This window comes from Protopterus annectens, chromosome 9.part0 (assembly GCF_019279795.1).
Source record: "Protopterus annectens isolate FY-2018-M chromosome 9.part0, PAN1.0, whole genome shotgun sequence".
Lineage (NCBI taxonomy): Eukaryota > Metazoa > Chordata > Ceratodontiformes > Protopteridae > Protopterus > Protopterus annectens.
The window spans coordinates 5,179,763-5,196,629 of NC_056743.1; the positions used below are offsets into that span (position 1 = coordinate 5,179,763).

The 16,867-nt window shown below is 40.7% G+C and overlaps 1 protein-coding gene across 4 annotated transcripts in view; it reads left to right on the forward strand.

The window, feature by feature from the left end:
* Nucleotides 1-16,867, forward strand: part of LOC122811009 (interferon regulatory factor 3-like) — a 782,651-nt gene that overhangs the window by 483,655 nt on the left and 282,129 nt on the right. For all 4 annotated transcript variants that reach the window (XM_044082521.1, XM_044082517.1, XM_044082519.1 and 1 more), the window contains one exon: nucleotides 8,514-8,559. In XM_044082521.1, coding sequence (XP_043938456.1) covers nucleotides 8,514-8,559 — 46 coding nt within the window. The remainder of the gene's footprint in view (nucleotides 1-8,513; nucleotides 8,560-16,867) is intronic.

A 16,867-nucleotide genomic window follows, 5' to 3' on the forward strand; every position in this document is an offset into this window, starting at 1 on the left:
CAGTCAGTTACCAGTGATCCATAAGATGCTTCAGTTGCACTCTGCAAAGGAGGAGCAGTGGCCTTTGTAGGCATCCAGGCATTTGTAGACAAGGAGAATTTAAAGTGTTAAGCAGCATAGTTAGCAGTTTTCACAAGATATTAATGGGGTCTAGAACACTTATTTATTTTACTTATTTATTTTAGTTTGTTTACCAGGGTAACGGATCATTTGCAGGCACAGGCCGGGTAACATGGGTAATACGAGTACCACTTGAAACTAATACGTTTAGAAGGACACGTGAAAGGAATCTAGAGTTTCACATTACTCAAGGACAGTGATCTAATCTGATTCCAATACTAAGGTATGTTACTAGGTCTAGAAAATTTAGATCTTGGGATGGCAGTGCTTGTAAAAGTATTTTACACACCCTCAGCTGGCTCTGTGGCATAGAGGGATGATGTCCCAAATGTGACCCAAGTCACCAAGGTTCACCTAGCTCTCAAGGAGACAAGCAGTGGTGGTGGGGGGGCAAGATCATTCAACATCTCCACTTAAACTCCTTTCCTTTACGTAGTCTGTTTTAACTCGTTCTTATATAAATTTAATCAACGGTAAGTTGGGTGCTTTACATTCCCCCATCCAAGCTGTTCATATTGATAACTATGTAAGTTTCTTCACTGGTCATAATACCGTTACCTGTGCATACCTTATTTCTGACAAAATATGTAAATATGTGTTCTTGTAATGCATGTTTTTCTATGTTTTTACTCTGCATGTGCAATTAATTAGAACTCTTAGAGATTTCCTCCCCAGGCCACCACTGAAAATGGGCTTTGGCTCAGCTGGACTATCCCAGTTAACTAATGAAAAAAATTAAATAAATAAATAAACCGTGTGTGTGGTGCCAGCACTGTGGCACAAAGGGCTAAAGCCATGACTATGGCATAGGCAGTTCAGGTCCCCTTACAAGCTAGCTGTGGGGGGTGAGCCTCTGCTGATTCACACATCCATAGTGGGGGGAGGCTGTTCTGGCTTGCCACATGGGTGACACCTACCAGAAGCCCTTGATATTATACCTGTTTGCCTGGCAGGTTAGCTTACCCAGAATTTCTTGCCTTAGAGTAGGAGCTGTCCCCTGTGGAAGACCTCCCATTAAAGGGAACATTGTGGGACCACTGAGATGGGACTTACTGTGGAGATAGTCAGGGTGTTGGAGGTGGCTTTGATGGCCATGTTGAGTCCAAAAAAATTAATCTCTCCATACATTTAAGGCTGGATCCATAAAGGCTACAACAACGTGTGCACTATATGTGCACTCTGTGTACACTGTCTGAATTCAAGAACAGCTCTACCACAATGATTGTGGGTCTTTTCACTCAGAAAGGTTACCCTAAGTGTACACTTTGTGGTAACCTTTATGAATCCAGCCTATAGTCTTTTTACAAGTACTCAGAAGGCAAATAATTAAACTCCACCACAAATGTTTTTGTTTTATTTGGTGTATATCCACACATCTTACCAAATTTATGTAATAACTAAAACAGTCTCTCAGTATTAACTTCAGGATTTATCAACTAATCCAACATGTCATCTAAGTGCAGTGAAATTTTTGAATACTGCATTACAAGTTATAGATTTCTGCAAATTAAAATTACTAACCAACACATTCAGTGGTCTAAATACAATGCAAGTAACACCGCTGATAATGGACACCCTTGTCTTGTATCTGTTAGTATTCTCAAATAAGGTGTGTTCACTGTTATGTAGTTTAACTTTAGGCTTGTTGTAGATAGCATTTAATATCTCAACAAACAATGATGAAAATATATAAGATAGGTGGGAGTCATTTAAGAAATACAGCAAGGTAGGATATTAGAGGAGATAAGCAAATCTGAGTGTTGATAGAGACGTAGAGATGGAACAGTAATTTGGCTGTGATATTTAGAAGTAGGTATAGTAGTTTAAGAAGTACAATAAAGTGAAGTATTTGAAGCGGATATGCAGGTTAGGTGATTTAATACTAGGAAGGGAGGTATTAGAATGTGATGAAGGATCTTAAGAGAAGCAATGTCCCACGTAAGGAGCAGGGACAAAGCCAGGAGGCAGAGAAGAAGTCTTTTAGTAATGTCTGAAAAGATGAAGGTGTGAAATGGGCCTGTTTAATAAAGGAATTGGATTCCAGTTCTAGCTACATTATTGGATAGAGACTGACTCCATCAGCCCTTTGTGGTTTGTAGATGGTAAGCAGTTTATCATCTGACCGAAGGGGACGTTTGGGTAAATAGTATCGGAGTAAGGGGCTAATTGCTGAGCAGGCAATTGAGGTATAGATGATTTTGTGGGTTAAGATAAGCTGGGTATAAGATAGGTGGTGAGAAAGTTCAAGCCTGTTAAGTGTTTTTAGTGCTAAATAGTGGTGGGTCTTCTAAGTATTCTTTTGAAAGCAAATCTGGAAACTTTGTTGTAGTATTGCTCAAGCATAGCATTAAGTGAGGCTTGTAGGTTGGCATGACAGGGGCTCCCTATAGGAGAGAAGGTAACAGGTAAGTGATAGATAGATTTACCTTGACAGAGTTTGTAAGGAATTTCTTTAATCTTTGAAGAGTAACTAGTTTTTGATACCTGGATTGGTGCAATAAATAGTAAAGGCCCACTTCAAGCATGGCCTCTACAAGGAGAAACACCCCTTCCTGTGTTCAGCCTTCTCCTGTGGTCAGCCATCTCCCTTACCTTGTTAACATATGCAGCTCAAGGTCATACCATGTCTGGCATAACCCAACAGCAGATGGCTATATATGACTAGAGTGTCTAGCTCAGTTTGGAAAGCATGGCTGTTGGCCATGGCCAGAGAGACACGTTCACTCAAACTGTTCCCCAAAAAGAGCTGGCTAACTACAGGAGTGAGATCATAATTAGATTTTTTTCTATTCAGTCAAGTGAAGAGTGGGGAGTAATAATACAAGAGAAAGCTTAGCTGAAATAGGCCTGTGACGACAGTGCCCTGGCCCAGCAATCAAGAATCCTCAATCCTCACCACTAACACCAGGGAGGTTGTCTCCTAGAAGAGGAAAGGATAACTAATACACACAGTAAAGTACAATTTCCCTTAAGTGCACACAGAGATCACAGTCAGTCTGGGGCTGGTTGCTCCCTTGCTCACCAGATTCCCAATAAGACTCCCCACTGGCACAGCTATAGGGTCCAGGTCTCAGACTAACTGGGTAAGCTAAAACCTCCAGTACCCTCTCTCTCTCCAACCAGTGCTTCATGTCCCTGCCAAATAGCTGACACAACACACACACACTTTGAGATAAGTATTTATACAACTTCACAGACACTCCTGGGAAAGGCTGACACAGATTCTCCAAATGTACCCCTTTACCCAGACTATACGGTAGTAATTACTGCCACCACCCAGTTAATAATATCAGCTACTAAAAGGCCCTTAAAAGGGTTTCCAATTATTACTGTGCAATATTATTATCCAATGGTAGTATGGCTAACAGTCATGGCTTACTTTAGAGTGGCCTATTACAATAACCTCTATAAATATGCAATGTACTCTACAGCTTATATCTACACAAAGCAGCCACAGATAGAAGGTTTTAAAAATATTTAATAATAAATAATTAAAACACAAGACAAAACTACTACACCACAGAGATATCTAAGAGTTCACCGATCACACAGAAACTTAAAATAATACAGTAGGACAGGTCTGATTTCAAAGAAAAAAAGAAATCACAGTGCTAAAACTTACATGTGAGCTTAGGCAGAGTGCTGAGTTAGATGTCCAGATCAAAATGCTTTCAGGTCTCTTGTAAGAAATAGTTTTTAAACATTACTAACAAACATGTCTCTAAGGCCCTCCCAAAATTACATCATTTTTGACACTTAGGTTTTCCCAGTATTCATATTGCATCATGTTAACACCTGGTCTGAGTTCTCCGGCCACAAACTGCGTTATTTAGCAATCTAACACCTTACAAACTTACAACAATACAAGGCATTTCACATGTATATTCTAACAGAAAATAGAGCAATAAAGCACATTCCACATGTAAATTCTGATCATAAACTTTAGCCTTAAAACAGTGGGCATGAAACCTTCATCCAGCTGCACTGGAGCTGAATTCTAATATGAAAGGATCACAACATGCTTCACTGGGCCAGTAGAGTGCAATGTTGTCACATATTTTGCAGTTCCACATTTCACAGTAATCTTTTGCAATCAAGAAATCATGCCTGTATTTTACATTTATTTACAAATGCCAGAATTATGTATCATATTCAGTTTGACTAGGCTGGCAGCCTTCGCCCATCTCTCCCCAATCGTCACAAGGCCAGGTAGTGGTCAGCCTATGACTAGTTCTACCACCTCCAAAAAACATACTGGCCGATGAACAAAAGTATCCATATGAAGGGTTATAGATGAAGAGTGTATGAGAAGGATCAGTCAACTGATCCTGTTAAAGAATAAATAAATTACATTGAATAAACCCAAATAACTGACAGGAACTCTTTGTAAATGCTAAATCATTTGTCATCAGCCCCAATGATAAAATCAGCCTAAGTTAACTAGCTTGAGTGAGGTAACAAACAGCTAATGAAGAAATAATAAAAAATCTTGTAAGACTTCTCTCATATTTTTTGCCAGACCATCATCTACCATGTATAAGCACACAGTCAGTAGTGACAGTCTTAACATTAAAAACCATGTCTCCACAGTGGTTAAGAAGGGCATTTTATATTACTCATCTCATAAATAAGGGCATTGCCTCCAGTAAAAAAAAAAGAGGTTATAACCCCATGTACTCTTCACTCATCAGGCCAATAATAGAGTACAATGATCCTTTTGGTATGTTTCTTGCCAAACACCTGCAGCAATTGCAGAGACCACAGAGGTTCCTTACAAAGAAAATTCAGGGTCTTCAAGATCTGTCTTATGCGGACTGCCTGAAATCATTGTCACTTTACTCTGTGTCATACAGACTACTCAGAGGCATTCTATGCCTTGCATACAGAGCAATCTCTGACCCAGCTTTAATGGAAATGCTGCACATTTGCAAGTCAAATGGCACACGGGTTACTTGCTCAAAGGACCTTAACCTGGTATATGATATCAACAGAATTTGCTGGAGAAAGATTTGTCTCACAGAGGCTGCCCCACCTTTGCAACAGGCTTCCTATTTATGTTAAACAAAGCCCCTCATTGGCCCTATTTAACCATAATTTGAACAAATGGATGGGTAACCGAAAATTTACCCCAGGGATTTCACCTGTGTCCCTCTTGCACAGGGGCAATAGGTGCTGATTTTAGTGTCTCACCCCCTTGGGAACATGGGTTGAACTTGGCTTGGCTTGTAAGGGCCCTGGAGCTGTTAGCCTAGTAGCTTCCTATGATCCTATAATAATTTCAGCAAAGTTACTTCTGTTCACTTTAATATGTACCTGACATATTTGCTGCATGATTGTCTAAGTTCATAACTTAAACATCTGAAGTTAGAATATACAAGGCAACAAATTCAACATGTTTAGCAGGCTATATTTTCAAATTTAATGATACTTCCAAATATTTGTTAGAACTATTAAAATGGGCAGTTGAAAGAACTATATCATTAATGGATTCATTAGGTTTCACAAGCTGTCATCTTAGAGCTGAAATGAGGTAGTACATCAAAAAACAAGTTGTAGTGCATATATTTCAGTCATATTTCAACAGTCCTTTTCCAAGCGAGAAGGCAAACTGCAGCAATGGTTTGTAAAAGTATACCATTCAACTTCACTTTCATAACCTACTGTACTGTTTATGGCAGTCTCCATACATCTGGTCAAAGTCTATGAGACTATTTAGTAATTGATTACAGGTCACCCACCTGTCATAGACTTTACTTCAGTATAACATACTACTCTCTCTGGGTCACAGAAACTATCTTTTTAGCTTTATTTTATAGGTTTTCTCCTCAGATTCCCTTTCTAACTCACTAGGAGTTAATCCAGTTGATTTACTGACACAAAAGAATCTATAGTTAAGGTGTTGGCATCCCCACAATAAACCTGCACCACTTCCAAAATATATAACTAATCCACTTCCAATTTAGATTTAAAATATATGTAAGCAGTGCCTTTCAATCTTAATCCATCAAGGGGACTGTATAATACAGACTCCCTTTAGCAAAAGTGCTATCAGATGTGGGAAAGTTTAAATCAAATCTCATCTCCATAATAAATGTGAATTTGCTGTCATGCAACAAGTCAGATATAATGATTAACTTAGTCATTTGCTAACTGTTTATCTCACACTAGTTTTAGTCATGTCTGAAAACACATGTTCTAAGGACAGTCAGCCAACACTTTTGTTAGGTGGTGAAAACTGGAGTACCAGAAAAAAACCTTGGAAAAACCAGCAGCATATGTCAGTTCTATACAAACAGTCACAGGAGGAGATGGTTGAATCCCTGACCCTGAAACTGAGAGGCACAGCTCTTACCTGTTAATCCAGCGTGCTGGTCACAGAACATTTGTCTACAACACTCTGTATGGGGACCAGTGGACTACAGAGGTCTCTGCTATATGCTTGTGAAGATCTGCAGCCATTTTGTGTATCTTAAAAGAAGAGGCATCGAAGAACTCTCATGTGATCTCTCCGTATGGCAGTGGCCTGTAACCTTAACAGAAATCCAGACACCCCATTGTAAATCATGGGTTGCCTGTGTCCACTCCCCTTTCTGTCTCTTCCAGACTCACAGGTACTGACTTCTCTTGATACCCTAAGGGGCACATAAGGCTATAGGGTATCAGATTTTCTCATCACACATTAACCTCTTGGGTAGACTATGACTTAAGATTAATCACTAAAACATTTTCTGTGTTAAAGCTTTTGATGCTATTGTGGAAGACTAGATAACATATCTTGAGAGAAATTAACTGTGTTATACAGCAGATAGTACTACAGATCACTAAACACCTAGTAGTGCTTAATGTAAAGAGTACAAACATTTACAGAGTGCAGTATGGTTTGGTATCACTGGTTATTAAACAAACCATCTAAATAAAGAGGTCTCAAAATGTTTGGTTACTGTAAAACATTATACAAATTATGAAATTATTATTATGTAAAAGTAATCAAATGAAATAAGAAAACATTTAGGAATATGTGACAGAACTGTGTATGTTAGCAAGGCATTGCTACCTTGGTGAAGAACTGACAAACGTACTGAAAGATAGGTTTGTAGGTGACCTGTGTTCTGTCCCATGTAAAGAACATACAAAATCCTGCAACTCATAAAACATTGCATTTATAAACTGTAGCTAACAGGACATTTAAGAAAAGCAGCAGAATAAAAACAGTTGCATCTGCAACACCAAAGATGTGTCTTATCATGAATAAGTCAATGCATTTACTATGTGTTAAGAGTGATGAATTAGTTGTATAGGAAGAGGGAGGGAAGGAAGGGTGGTGACTTGGGATGCATTACTTCCCTGGGTGGGCGGTTACAGGCCTTCACTCTGTGGACATAACTGGACACAATCTTTAGTGGACAAGGTTAGCAGTGTCTGCATTTATTAGAATGTTGCAAATGACCATTCTAGCATTAATTACCACAATGTGGTGCACAGCATTAAAACACCAAACAGGTCATAGTTGGGGCAGTTACAACAGAAATATATATATGGATGGGTATCATTGTATTGACAGAACCCTTTCAAGAGCTTATCCATCTCTTGAAGTTCTGAAACCTCAGAAGTGATTCTATTAAGTAAGGGAGTGAAGAAGGACAAAGCCCAAGCCCTCTGGAGTTGTAGAGGCTTTCACACTTCACTCAGGGTAGTACTTTCAGAGTTTTTGTTCCTTATATTTTGCAGAAATGTCCCATCAGTAAAATTAGGTTCAGTAAGATCTACCATAGCTGCTACAGCTGCACATAAAATTAAAATGGAGCTACCCAATTAGCAAAAAAAAGTGTAATCTAAGTGCTATACAACTCTTCTGTTACTAACTGCCAAATGAAAGTCTACATTGTAGTATGACATTAAATACATATGCATTATACAAAAAGCATAGACCTGCTTGACTCCTGTGGCAGGATAGTAGTCTCTATGCCTCTAATACACATATACCCCCCCCCCCCACACACACACACTTGAACTAAAATAAATAGCTTACAGCTTGTGAAGTTTTAAAATCTGAATAGATGTCTCAAATTTTATGTCAGCTTTTTCACTTTATTTTTACTTACTAGCTAACTGGATAAAACCACTAGATACAAGTGCCTTTTAAGGGGTGAGATGAGCCATCCTATAGTAATTTCTAAGTGATTGCTGAAAGGCGTATGATCAAGTGACAGATAATAAATCAAAATGTCCCTGTAATAAAACAAAGGCAGAAAATGAACATGGAGTTACTTGATTCATAGACCTTGTAGCTAACTTCTAAGAAAATGAGAACAATTGATAGTGCTGTAAGTCCATGTATTCACTAAGTCACATGAAGCATTATTTTTTCCTGTTATACCTTATTTTTCTTTCAGGTTCCTCTAGAAAGCTATCTGGGCCAGATGTCAATGTCTGAAAAAGGTATGTAACTTCATGACTAAAGTTCTTTATCAGAATACTTTCTAATGTTTTCATGTCCTGGTCCTTTTTATATCCTAAATAAAATCATGCCAGGAGCAGATGTACCTGCATTTTCCTAACTGCAATTTCATGGTGTAACATGGCTCTGTACGGGGTAACATGGCTCTGTATGGGGTAACATGGTTCTGTATTTTATAACATGATTCTGCATTGTGTAACACAATTCTGCGCAGTTGTGCATGTTGTAACATGGTTCTGCATAGTCTAGCATGATTCTGCATGGATTAACACAGTTCCAAGGGGTGTAACATGACTCTGCATGGTTTAACATGATTCGCAGTGGTGTAATATGTTTCTGAGTCGTGTAGCATGATTTTACATGGCGTAACATGATTCTGTATGGTACAACTTGAGTCTGTAGATTCATGTCATATGATCAAATGATTAAAACATCGAACCTCACTTCAGTAAAATGAGAGCATCGAACATCTTAATCATCAAAAGTCAAAATCAGCAAATCTCACCACTTTGAAAAGTAATAGTTGGCCAAGACCTGCAACGTTAGCATCTTACTTATTACTTTTAGCGTGCATAACATGATGGTAGTAAATATGTATATTCTTTCCAACTTACGCGCAGCTGTTGGCCAACTATTTCTGTTCAATGTGGTGAGATAGATTCACTGATGTAGGCTTTCAATGATTAAAATGTTCAATACTCTCATCTCATTGAAGTGAGGTTCAGTGTTTTAATTGTTGGGATCAGTCAGTAGGGTGAGCAAATTGGTATAACTATGGAACTGATTTTTTTGAACTGTGATACAGAATCGGAATTGCCTGGATATAATAAGGCCTTGCTGAGTCTAATTATAGTGGCTTTCAAAAAAGCAATTACTAGAAAATGGAAATCAAAGTCTAACCAACTGTACTGGAAGTAGTGAAAATAGTAACAACTGGAATTGGGATATTTAGAAAAGGGTATGAGCAAATTACATAGGAAAAAAATGGGAATTGTGGGAACAATACATGCAGAGGAGGAACAAGGTTTAAAAAACAGGATTTGAATGAGCTATGTAATGTTTGACTGACAATGACTGGATAGATTATAAGTGATGTATAATGTTTGCAACTACAATTATGTCAACATGTCTTGTAACGTAGAATGTTTGCAACTAGAATTGTATCAGGATGGTTTGTTTTCATTTATGTAAAAGTAAGCTTGCCTATGTCATATGTGATAATTTAATAAAGATGTTTCTTGTTTAATTGTTCAGTCAGTTGTGATTCAGTTCAAACAACTGCTTATATAGAAATATAGAGAGAGACAGAGATAGATATTGATATAGCTATATCTATACCTATATATATATATATATATATATATATATATATATATATATATATACATATATATATATATATATATATATATATATATATATATATATATATATATCAATGTCTATATATATATATATATATATATATATATATATATATATATATATAGGTTCATAGGCATTTACTAGACTAATGACCACAAGGGCCTTTTAAAGCCTAGCCATGCATTCCGAATCTCTGACAAGTATAAGCAAAGGCTTGAGAGATGAAACATTTGTGTGCTACTTGTGTCCAGTACAGACATAGATGCCAAACCAAGGATGAACTTCCTGATGTTCATCGTGTTTCACTGCTGCAGTCATTACACTTGGGTTATCCTGCCGTCAGGCAGTCCCGCAGTCGGCCAGAGTTCCAAAGTCTTGGTCCGAAGTCGGTTGCTGTCGCCTCCTCCCTGACGTCAGTGCGTCAGGGGTATATAAGAAGCAGCCAAAGCCATTTTCTTCAGTCTTTCTTGACGCGCGGTGCCCAAAGCAAAAGCAGTTCGCAAGTGCCGGTCAGCCGACTCCTGAGATATCAAATTCGATTTTCAGAACCGAAGTCTTCAATAAAGCTAAGTATCCCATTGGGGAAACTTTTTCTTGCCTCAGAACGATGTCAGTAAAAGTTAATAATTGTATTTCTTGTGGGAAGCAAATACCTCATAAAGATTTTCATTCTTACTGTATTCCATGCCTAGGCCCAGATCACGACGTCACTAGTTGCCGGTTTTGTGCTAAATTTAACAAACGCACTATTAAACGTCGGTTTGATTTTGCTCGCCATTACTTTGGCCGAAGGTTTAATTATACCATGTCATCAGAACAACCGACGACCGGAATTCACAAAAAACGCAAAGATAAGGATAAGGACAGGCATTCGAGGCCCAAAACTGACGACAAAACCTCTTCTAGGCCAGTTGCCAGTTCGCCGGTTCTCAGTGAGGCACTTTCGCAGCCCCTGACACCCGCTACCTCAGAGCCACAGGCTGCGACCAACTCCCACGTGGAGTTGCCTAGGCCTCTGGATACCCAAGGTGTTGGGCCTACAGAGACTAACCCTTCAGATGGGTCCTGAGCTGCTGAGCAGGCATCGGCTTCTGAGGGGTGTTTTCAGACCTTCACAACTTTCCATTGCATCTACAGCCAAGTCTAAAACTACATTAAAGACAAAGAAGCAAGTACAGTATTCACCTGGACAGGCCTCCATGCCTAAAAAGCAGATGCTCAAAATGGCCGAAGACTTAATTACTCTGATCAGGGGTTCCCATCCCCCTCCTGATAAAAGGCCTAGGCAGGATACTGACTATGATTCCTCTGACCAGGTTTCTATATATTCTGATTCCTCTTCAGACCAGGGATATTCTTTACCCCCCTATGAGGATTCTGATGCTGAAGAATCAATCCCTTCAGCCTCTCCTCCTGAGGATTACTCTTTTGGGGAAACTTTACATACCATGAGGGAGAATTTCCATTGGGAGGGCCAGGATTACTCCGAGTCCAAGAAAAGGCTCAGAGACTTTCTTTTATTGCCTCAGCACAGGCCCCTTGCTTTTCCACCAGTGTTGGACATTGTGGATGATGTGTTCTCTGAATCCAGTTTAAATCCTGATTCTTTACCCCCTGCTCCAGTCAAGCCAGACAGGTACTACAGAGTCCCTGACTCTCACAAATTTCTTTATAAAAACCCTGCTGCTGACCCAGAAACTATTTCCCAGGGTCCCAAAGGGGTAAAGGCCTCCACGGCTAAAAATCCAGTTCCCTCGGATAGGGATTCTAGAGCATTAGACAGATGGGGGAAGAAAGTTTACACCTCTCAACTTTAGCAGTGAGGGCTTTAAACTGCCAGTTTCACATGCTTAAATATCAACAATATTTAATGTCTCTGATAAAACAGAAAATGAGTACAAGTGCAGAACAACCTGACTATAAACCTGACTATAGAACCCACAGGGTCAGAGTTGCTGGCGCCATGTCAGACTCAAAGCCTGTCACAAGTGGTGTACCACAGGGCTCAGTCCTGGGCCCACTCTTGTTTGGCATCTACTTTTCCGAAGTACAAGCAAACACAGGAGGGTTATGGCTGACAAAGTTTGCAGATGACTGCAAACTGGGCGCCATAGTAGAAAACACATCTGACACAGATATCCTTCAGAAGGGTCTCACAGAAACGGATAACTGGTGCCAGAGCCATGGCCTAAAGTTAAATGCCAAAAATGCATAGTCATACCCTTCGGAAAAACAAGGTTACCCCTAGCTACCAAATAGGTGGCAATCCACTGAGCACAGAAGAAGTTATCAGGGACCTGGGGACCCAGGTTGATAGTAGTCTGTCATTCGACACCCATGTAGCTAAAGTAGTTAGGAAGACCTTCTACATTGCCCACCTTATCATGAAGGGATTCTCATCTAGATCAAGGGAGGTCATAGTCTCCCTATACTCATCACTCATCAGACCAATGATTGAGTACAATGCCCCATTCGAATGTATCTGACCCGACACTTGCAGCAGCTGGAGAGGCCACAAAGTTCCTCACCAAAAGGATAAAGGGTCTCAAACATCTGTCCTATGCTGCCCGACTGAAAGAACTCCAGCTCTATTCAGTCGCCACCGCTTGCTCAGAGGTGACCTTTGCCTAACATACAAGGCCATGTCAAACCCAGATTTGATGAATATGCTTCACCTCAAAAAATCTAGATCCGTCAGAGCCACAAGGGCGGGAGACTTAAACCTCGACACGGCTATTAATAGGACGTGCTGGAGGATAGATTCATCACCCAAAGACTCCCTATGCTGTGGAATAAAATCCCGGTATATGTGAGGCAGAGCACCTCGCTGGCCTTGTTCAAGAGAAATCTTGACCAATGGATGGGAGATCGCAGATATACCCCAGGGATTACCTCAGTGTCACTGCTCGACAGAGGCACAGCAAAATAATGGGTATAGTTCTCCATACTAAAGGGGTGGCGTAAGCCACAAAACTATGGGCTAGGCTTGTAAATGCCCTCGGGCAGATAGCCTAGTATGAACCTATGAACCTATGAACCTATAAGGAAATGCAGGATTTATTGCATGCAGCTGAACAAGTGGGAAAACATACTCTGCAATGTGGTTTTGATTCATTAGAGGCTTCTTGTAGAGCAGCAGTTACAGGATCTGTGATTCGAAGGCATGCTTGGTTAAAAGAACAAAGTTTACCTGATCATGTTAAGGCAAAATTATTGGATGCGCCTTTACAGCAAGATATTTTATTTGGTGTTAAGGCAGAAGAGATATTAAAGAAAATGGAGGATAAGGCAAAATCTGTGCAAACAGTGAAGGATTTCTTACAGGTACAGCCACCTCGATTTAGCAGAAATTGGCCAACAAAGAATTGGTCCTTTCCAATGTCAGACAGGCCACAAAGAGGCAGATACAGACACCCAAGAGGCAGATCTCAGCCCCAAGGCTCTTACAGACCATGACAGTGGGGTGCTTCAACCCCCAAAGGAGGTGAGGACAAGTCACAACCTTACAGGAAACAGTCCCAATGACTTCCCCCTTCCAATGCCAAACTCTTCCCTTTTGGCAGCTCCCTTAGGGGGGAAACTAGCACTTTTTTCACAAAACTGGCAAACAGTCACCCAAGACAAATGGGGGCTGAATATTGTGTCTCAAGGTTACAGGTTCCACTTTCACACTCTACCAAGGCTAAAAGGAATGCCAGACCTGCCACAAAATCAAAGGGCAGAGGCACAAAAACAAATTACAGCCCTCATGGACTTGAGAGCTATTCAGAAAGTACCACAGCAGGAACAAGGACAAGGATTTTACTCAAGACTCTTCCTGGTACCCAGAAAGGACAAAGCCTGGAGACCCATACTAGACCTTTCCACTCTAAATACATATCTGGATATTATGAAATTCAAAATGCTGACACTACAGCAGCTCCTTCCCATGTTGGGCAAGAAAGTTTGGCTTGTTATTTTGGACCTCAAAGAGGCATACCTGCATGTCCCTATCAGACAAAATTGCAGAAGATACCTCAGATACATAGCTGGTTCAATGCACTACCAATTCTCTGCACTGCCCTTTGGCTTATCTACTGCGCCCAGGGTCTTCACCAACTGCCTGGCACCAGTAATTGCATTTTGCAGACAAAAAGGAATTCAAATATATCCATACCTGGACGACTGCCTGATTCAAGCGGAGACCAAGGACATTCTTCTAAAGCATCTGGCGTTTGTAAAAAAGTTGTTAATTTGCCTAGGGCACACAGTAAACGAAAAGAAGTCAAAACTAGTGCCCTCACAAGAGATAATATTCCTGGGTGCCTGCTTAAATACAATGGCCCACATGGCTTATCTCATGCCAGACAAACAAGGACAACTGACCCAGTATTTTCAATTGATGGCAACAATGTCCCAACTCCCTGCAAGAAAAATTCTGCAGGCCTTGGGATTCATGGCATCCTGCATATTACTAATCCCATATGCCAGACTGCATATGAGGAAATTACAATGGTACCTAAAAAGTGTTTGGACACAACACTCTCACAGCTTGGAAACAGTAATACCACTAATTCCCTGCCTACAACAGGAGTTTCAATGGTGGGCACAGGCATGTCACCTCAACAAGGGTCAGCCTTTCACTCTTCCCACAGCCAGGCAGACTTTAACAACAGATGCTTTGGATTATGCCTGGGGAGCACACATGGCAGGAAAATGCATTCAGGGCAAATGGACCACAGACCAAATGCATCTTCACATCAATCAAAAAGAGATGTTGGCTGTACAAAATGCCCTAACAGCTTTCAAGGACCTTCTACATCCAGGACAATTATTATTAAAGACAGACAACACCACAGTAATGTGGTACATAAACAAGCAAGGGGGCACTCATTCTTACCCCCTATGCAGACAAGCCATGACCTTGTGGAACACAGCTCTAAGTTATCAAGTTCATCTGCAAGCACAATTCCTGCCAGGAAAGAAAAATACTCTGGCAGACGACTTAAGCAGAAACATCATGGATCCTCACGAGTGGAAATGAAATCCACAAGTTTTCATCATGATAATGCAAAAATGGGGTTGCCCGGACATAGATCTCTTTGCCTCCCCACTGAATTGCCAACTACAAAAATTCTGCACAAGGACTTATCACACACAAGCATGGAAAGTGGATGCTCTTTCGTTCAGCTGGAAAAGCCTAAACATTTATGCCTTCCCACCTCTGCCTCTCCTATCAAAGGTACTCCTAAAAGCCAGACAAGAAAAACCACAGATGATTCTGATTGCTCCAGACTGGCCACACAATCTTAAAGAACTTAGCTCAAGGCCCACCTTGGATTTTGCCTCAAATTCCACACCTTCTGACTCAGCAAAACAATCAGATCCTGCACAGTCAGCTCAAAACATTATCCCTGGCTGCATGGCAGATTCATTAGCCAAACAGACAACACCTCTCTCTAAAGCTGTTATGGGTGTCATTTTGGAGGCCTAGCACCAGGAAATCTTATTCAGAAAAGTGGAAGAGATTCTGTGCCTGGAACCAGGCTCAAAGCCTTGACCCTCTTGTTCCTATCATTCCTCAGATACTACAATACTTAACTGAGATGCTGGACAAAGGACTATCCTTCTCGTCCATTAAGATCCACGCTTCTGCCATCTTGGCTCATTACAACACAGATCCTCCTATTTTCTCTCATTCATTGCTAAAGCAGTACCTCAGAGTGGCTAAAAATGTAAGACCACCCCAGATAGCACCAACACCTACTTGGGACCTTAATTTTATCTTGGAAAAACTCACTTTACCTCCTTTTGAGCCAGCCAGTTCAGCAAAATTAAAATATATATCATGGAAAACTGCTCTGCTACTGGCAATAACCTCACCATGAAGAGTCTGAGAACTGCAGGCACTAATGGCAGTGGAGCCTTTCATTATTTTCCACCAAGACAGGGTTTCCTTAAGAACAAACCCTTCATTTTTGCCTAAGGTGGTATCCAGTGTGGCTCTTAACTAAACTATTCACTTGCCAACATTTTAGCCAAATCCCCAGAATAAAGGGGAGAGAATTCTACATTCCTTGGACATACACAGGCATTTACACTTCTACCTGGACAAAACAAAAGCTTTCAGAAAAACTGAACAATTGTTTGTATCTTATGCTGCAAGATCACAGGGAAAGGCTATTTCAAAGCAGACCATTTCAAAGTGGATAGGACACTGTATCCGGTTCTGCTACACACAGCATGGGAAACCTGTACCATCTAACATTAGACCACATTCCACCAGGGCAACTGCAACTTCTACTGCCTACCTTAGAGGAGTACCTACCAAAGACATTTTGGAAGCTGCAACTTGGAGTTCAGTGCACACCTTTACCAAGCATTATCACTTGCCTCTTTACTCTAGATCCAGAGCTGGCTTTGCCACTGCAGTGCTGCAGGGCCTCATAGCCACACTGAATCCTGTATAGAACCAGCCACCCTGTCTCAGCTTTGGGATTCAACCCAAGTGTAATGACTGCAGCAGTGAAACACGATGAACATAGTACAGTTTTGTACCTACCATAAATGTAGATGTTCGAGTGGCTTCACTGCTGCAGTCCTGGTTACCCACCCGCCATCCCCTCTTTCTTAGCTGGGGCTTATCTATAACTTTCTACACTATACTACCTATGTGGTGTATTTGCTGGTTACTGAAGGTTTTGTTTTTACCTTACTGTATGTTTTGTAAGCAATATGTATTGCCTATCTTTTTGGAGGCACCTGACATCTGGGGCAAGAAAAACTGAAGAAAATGGCGTTGGCTGCTTCTTATATACCCCTGACGCACTGACGTCAGGGAGGAGGCGACAGCAACCGACGCCGGACCAAGACTTTGAACTCTAGCCGACTGCGGGACCGCCTGACGGCAGGATAACCCAAGTGTAATGACTGCAGCAGTGAAGA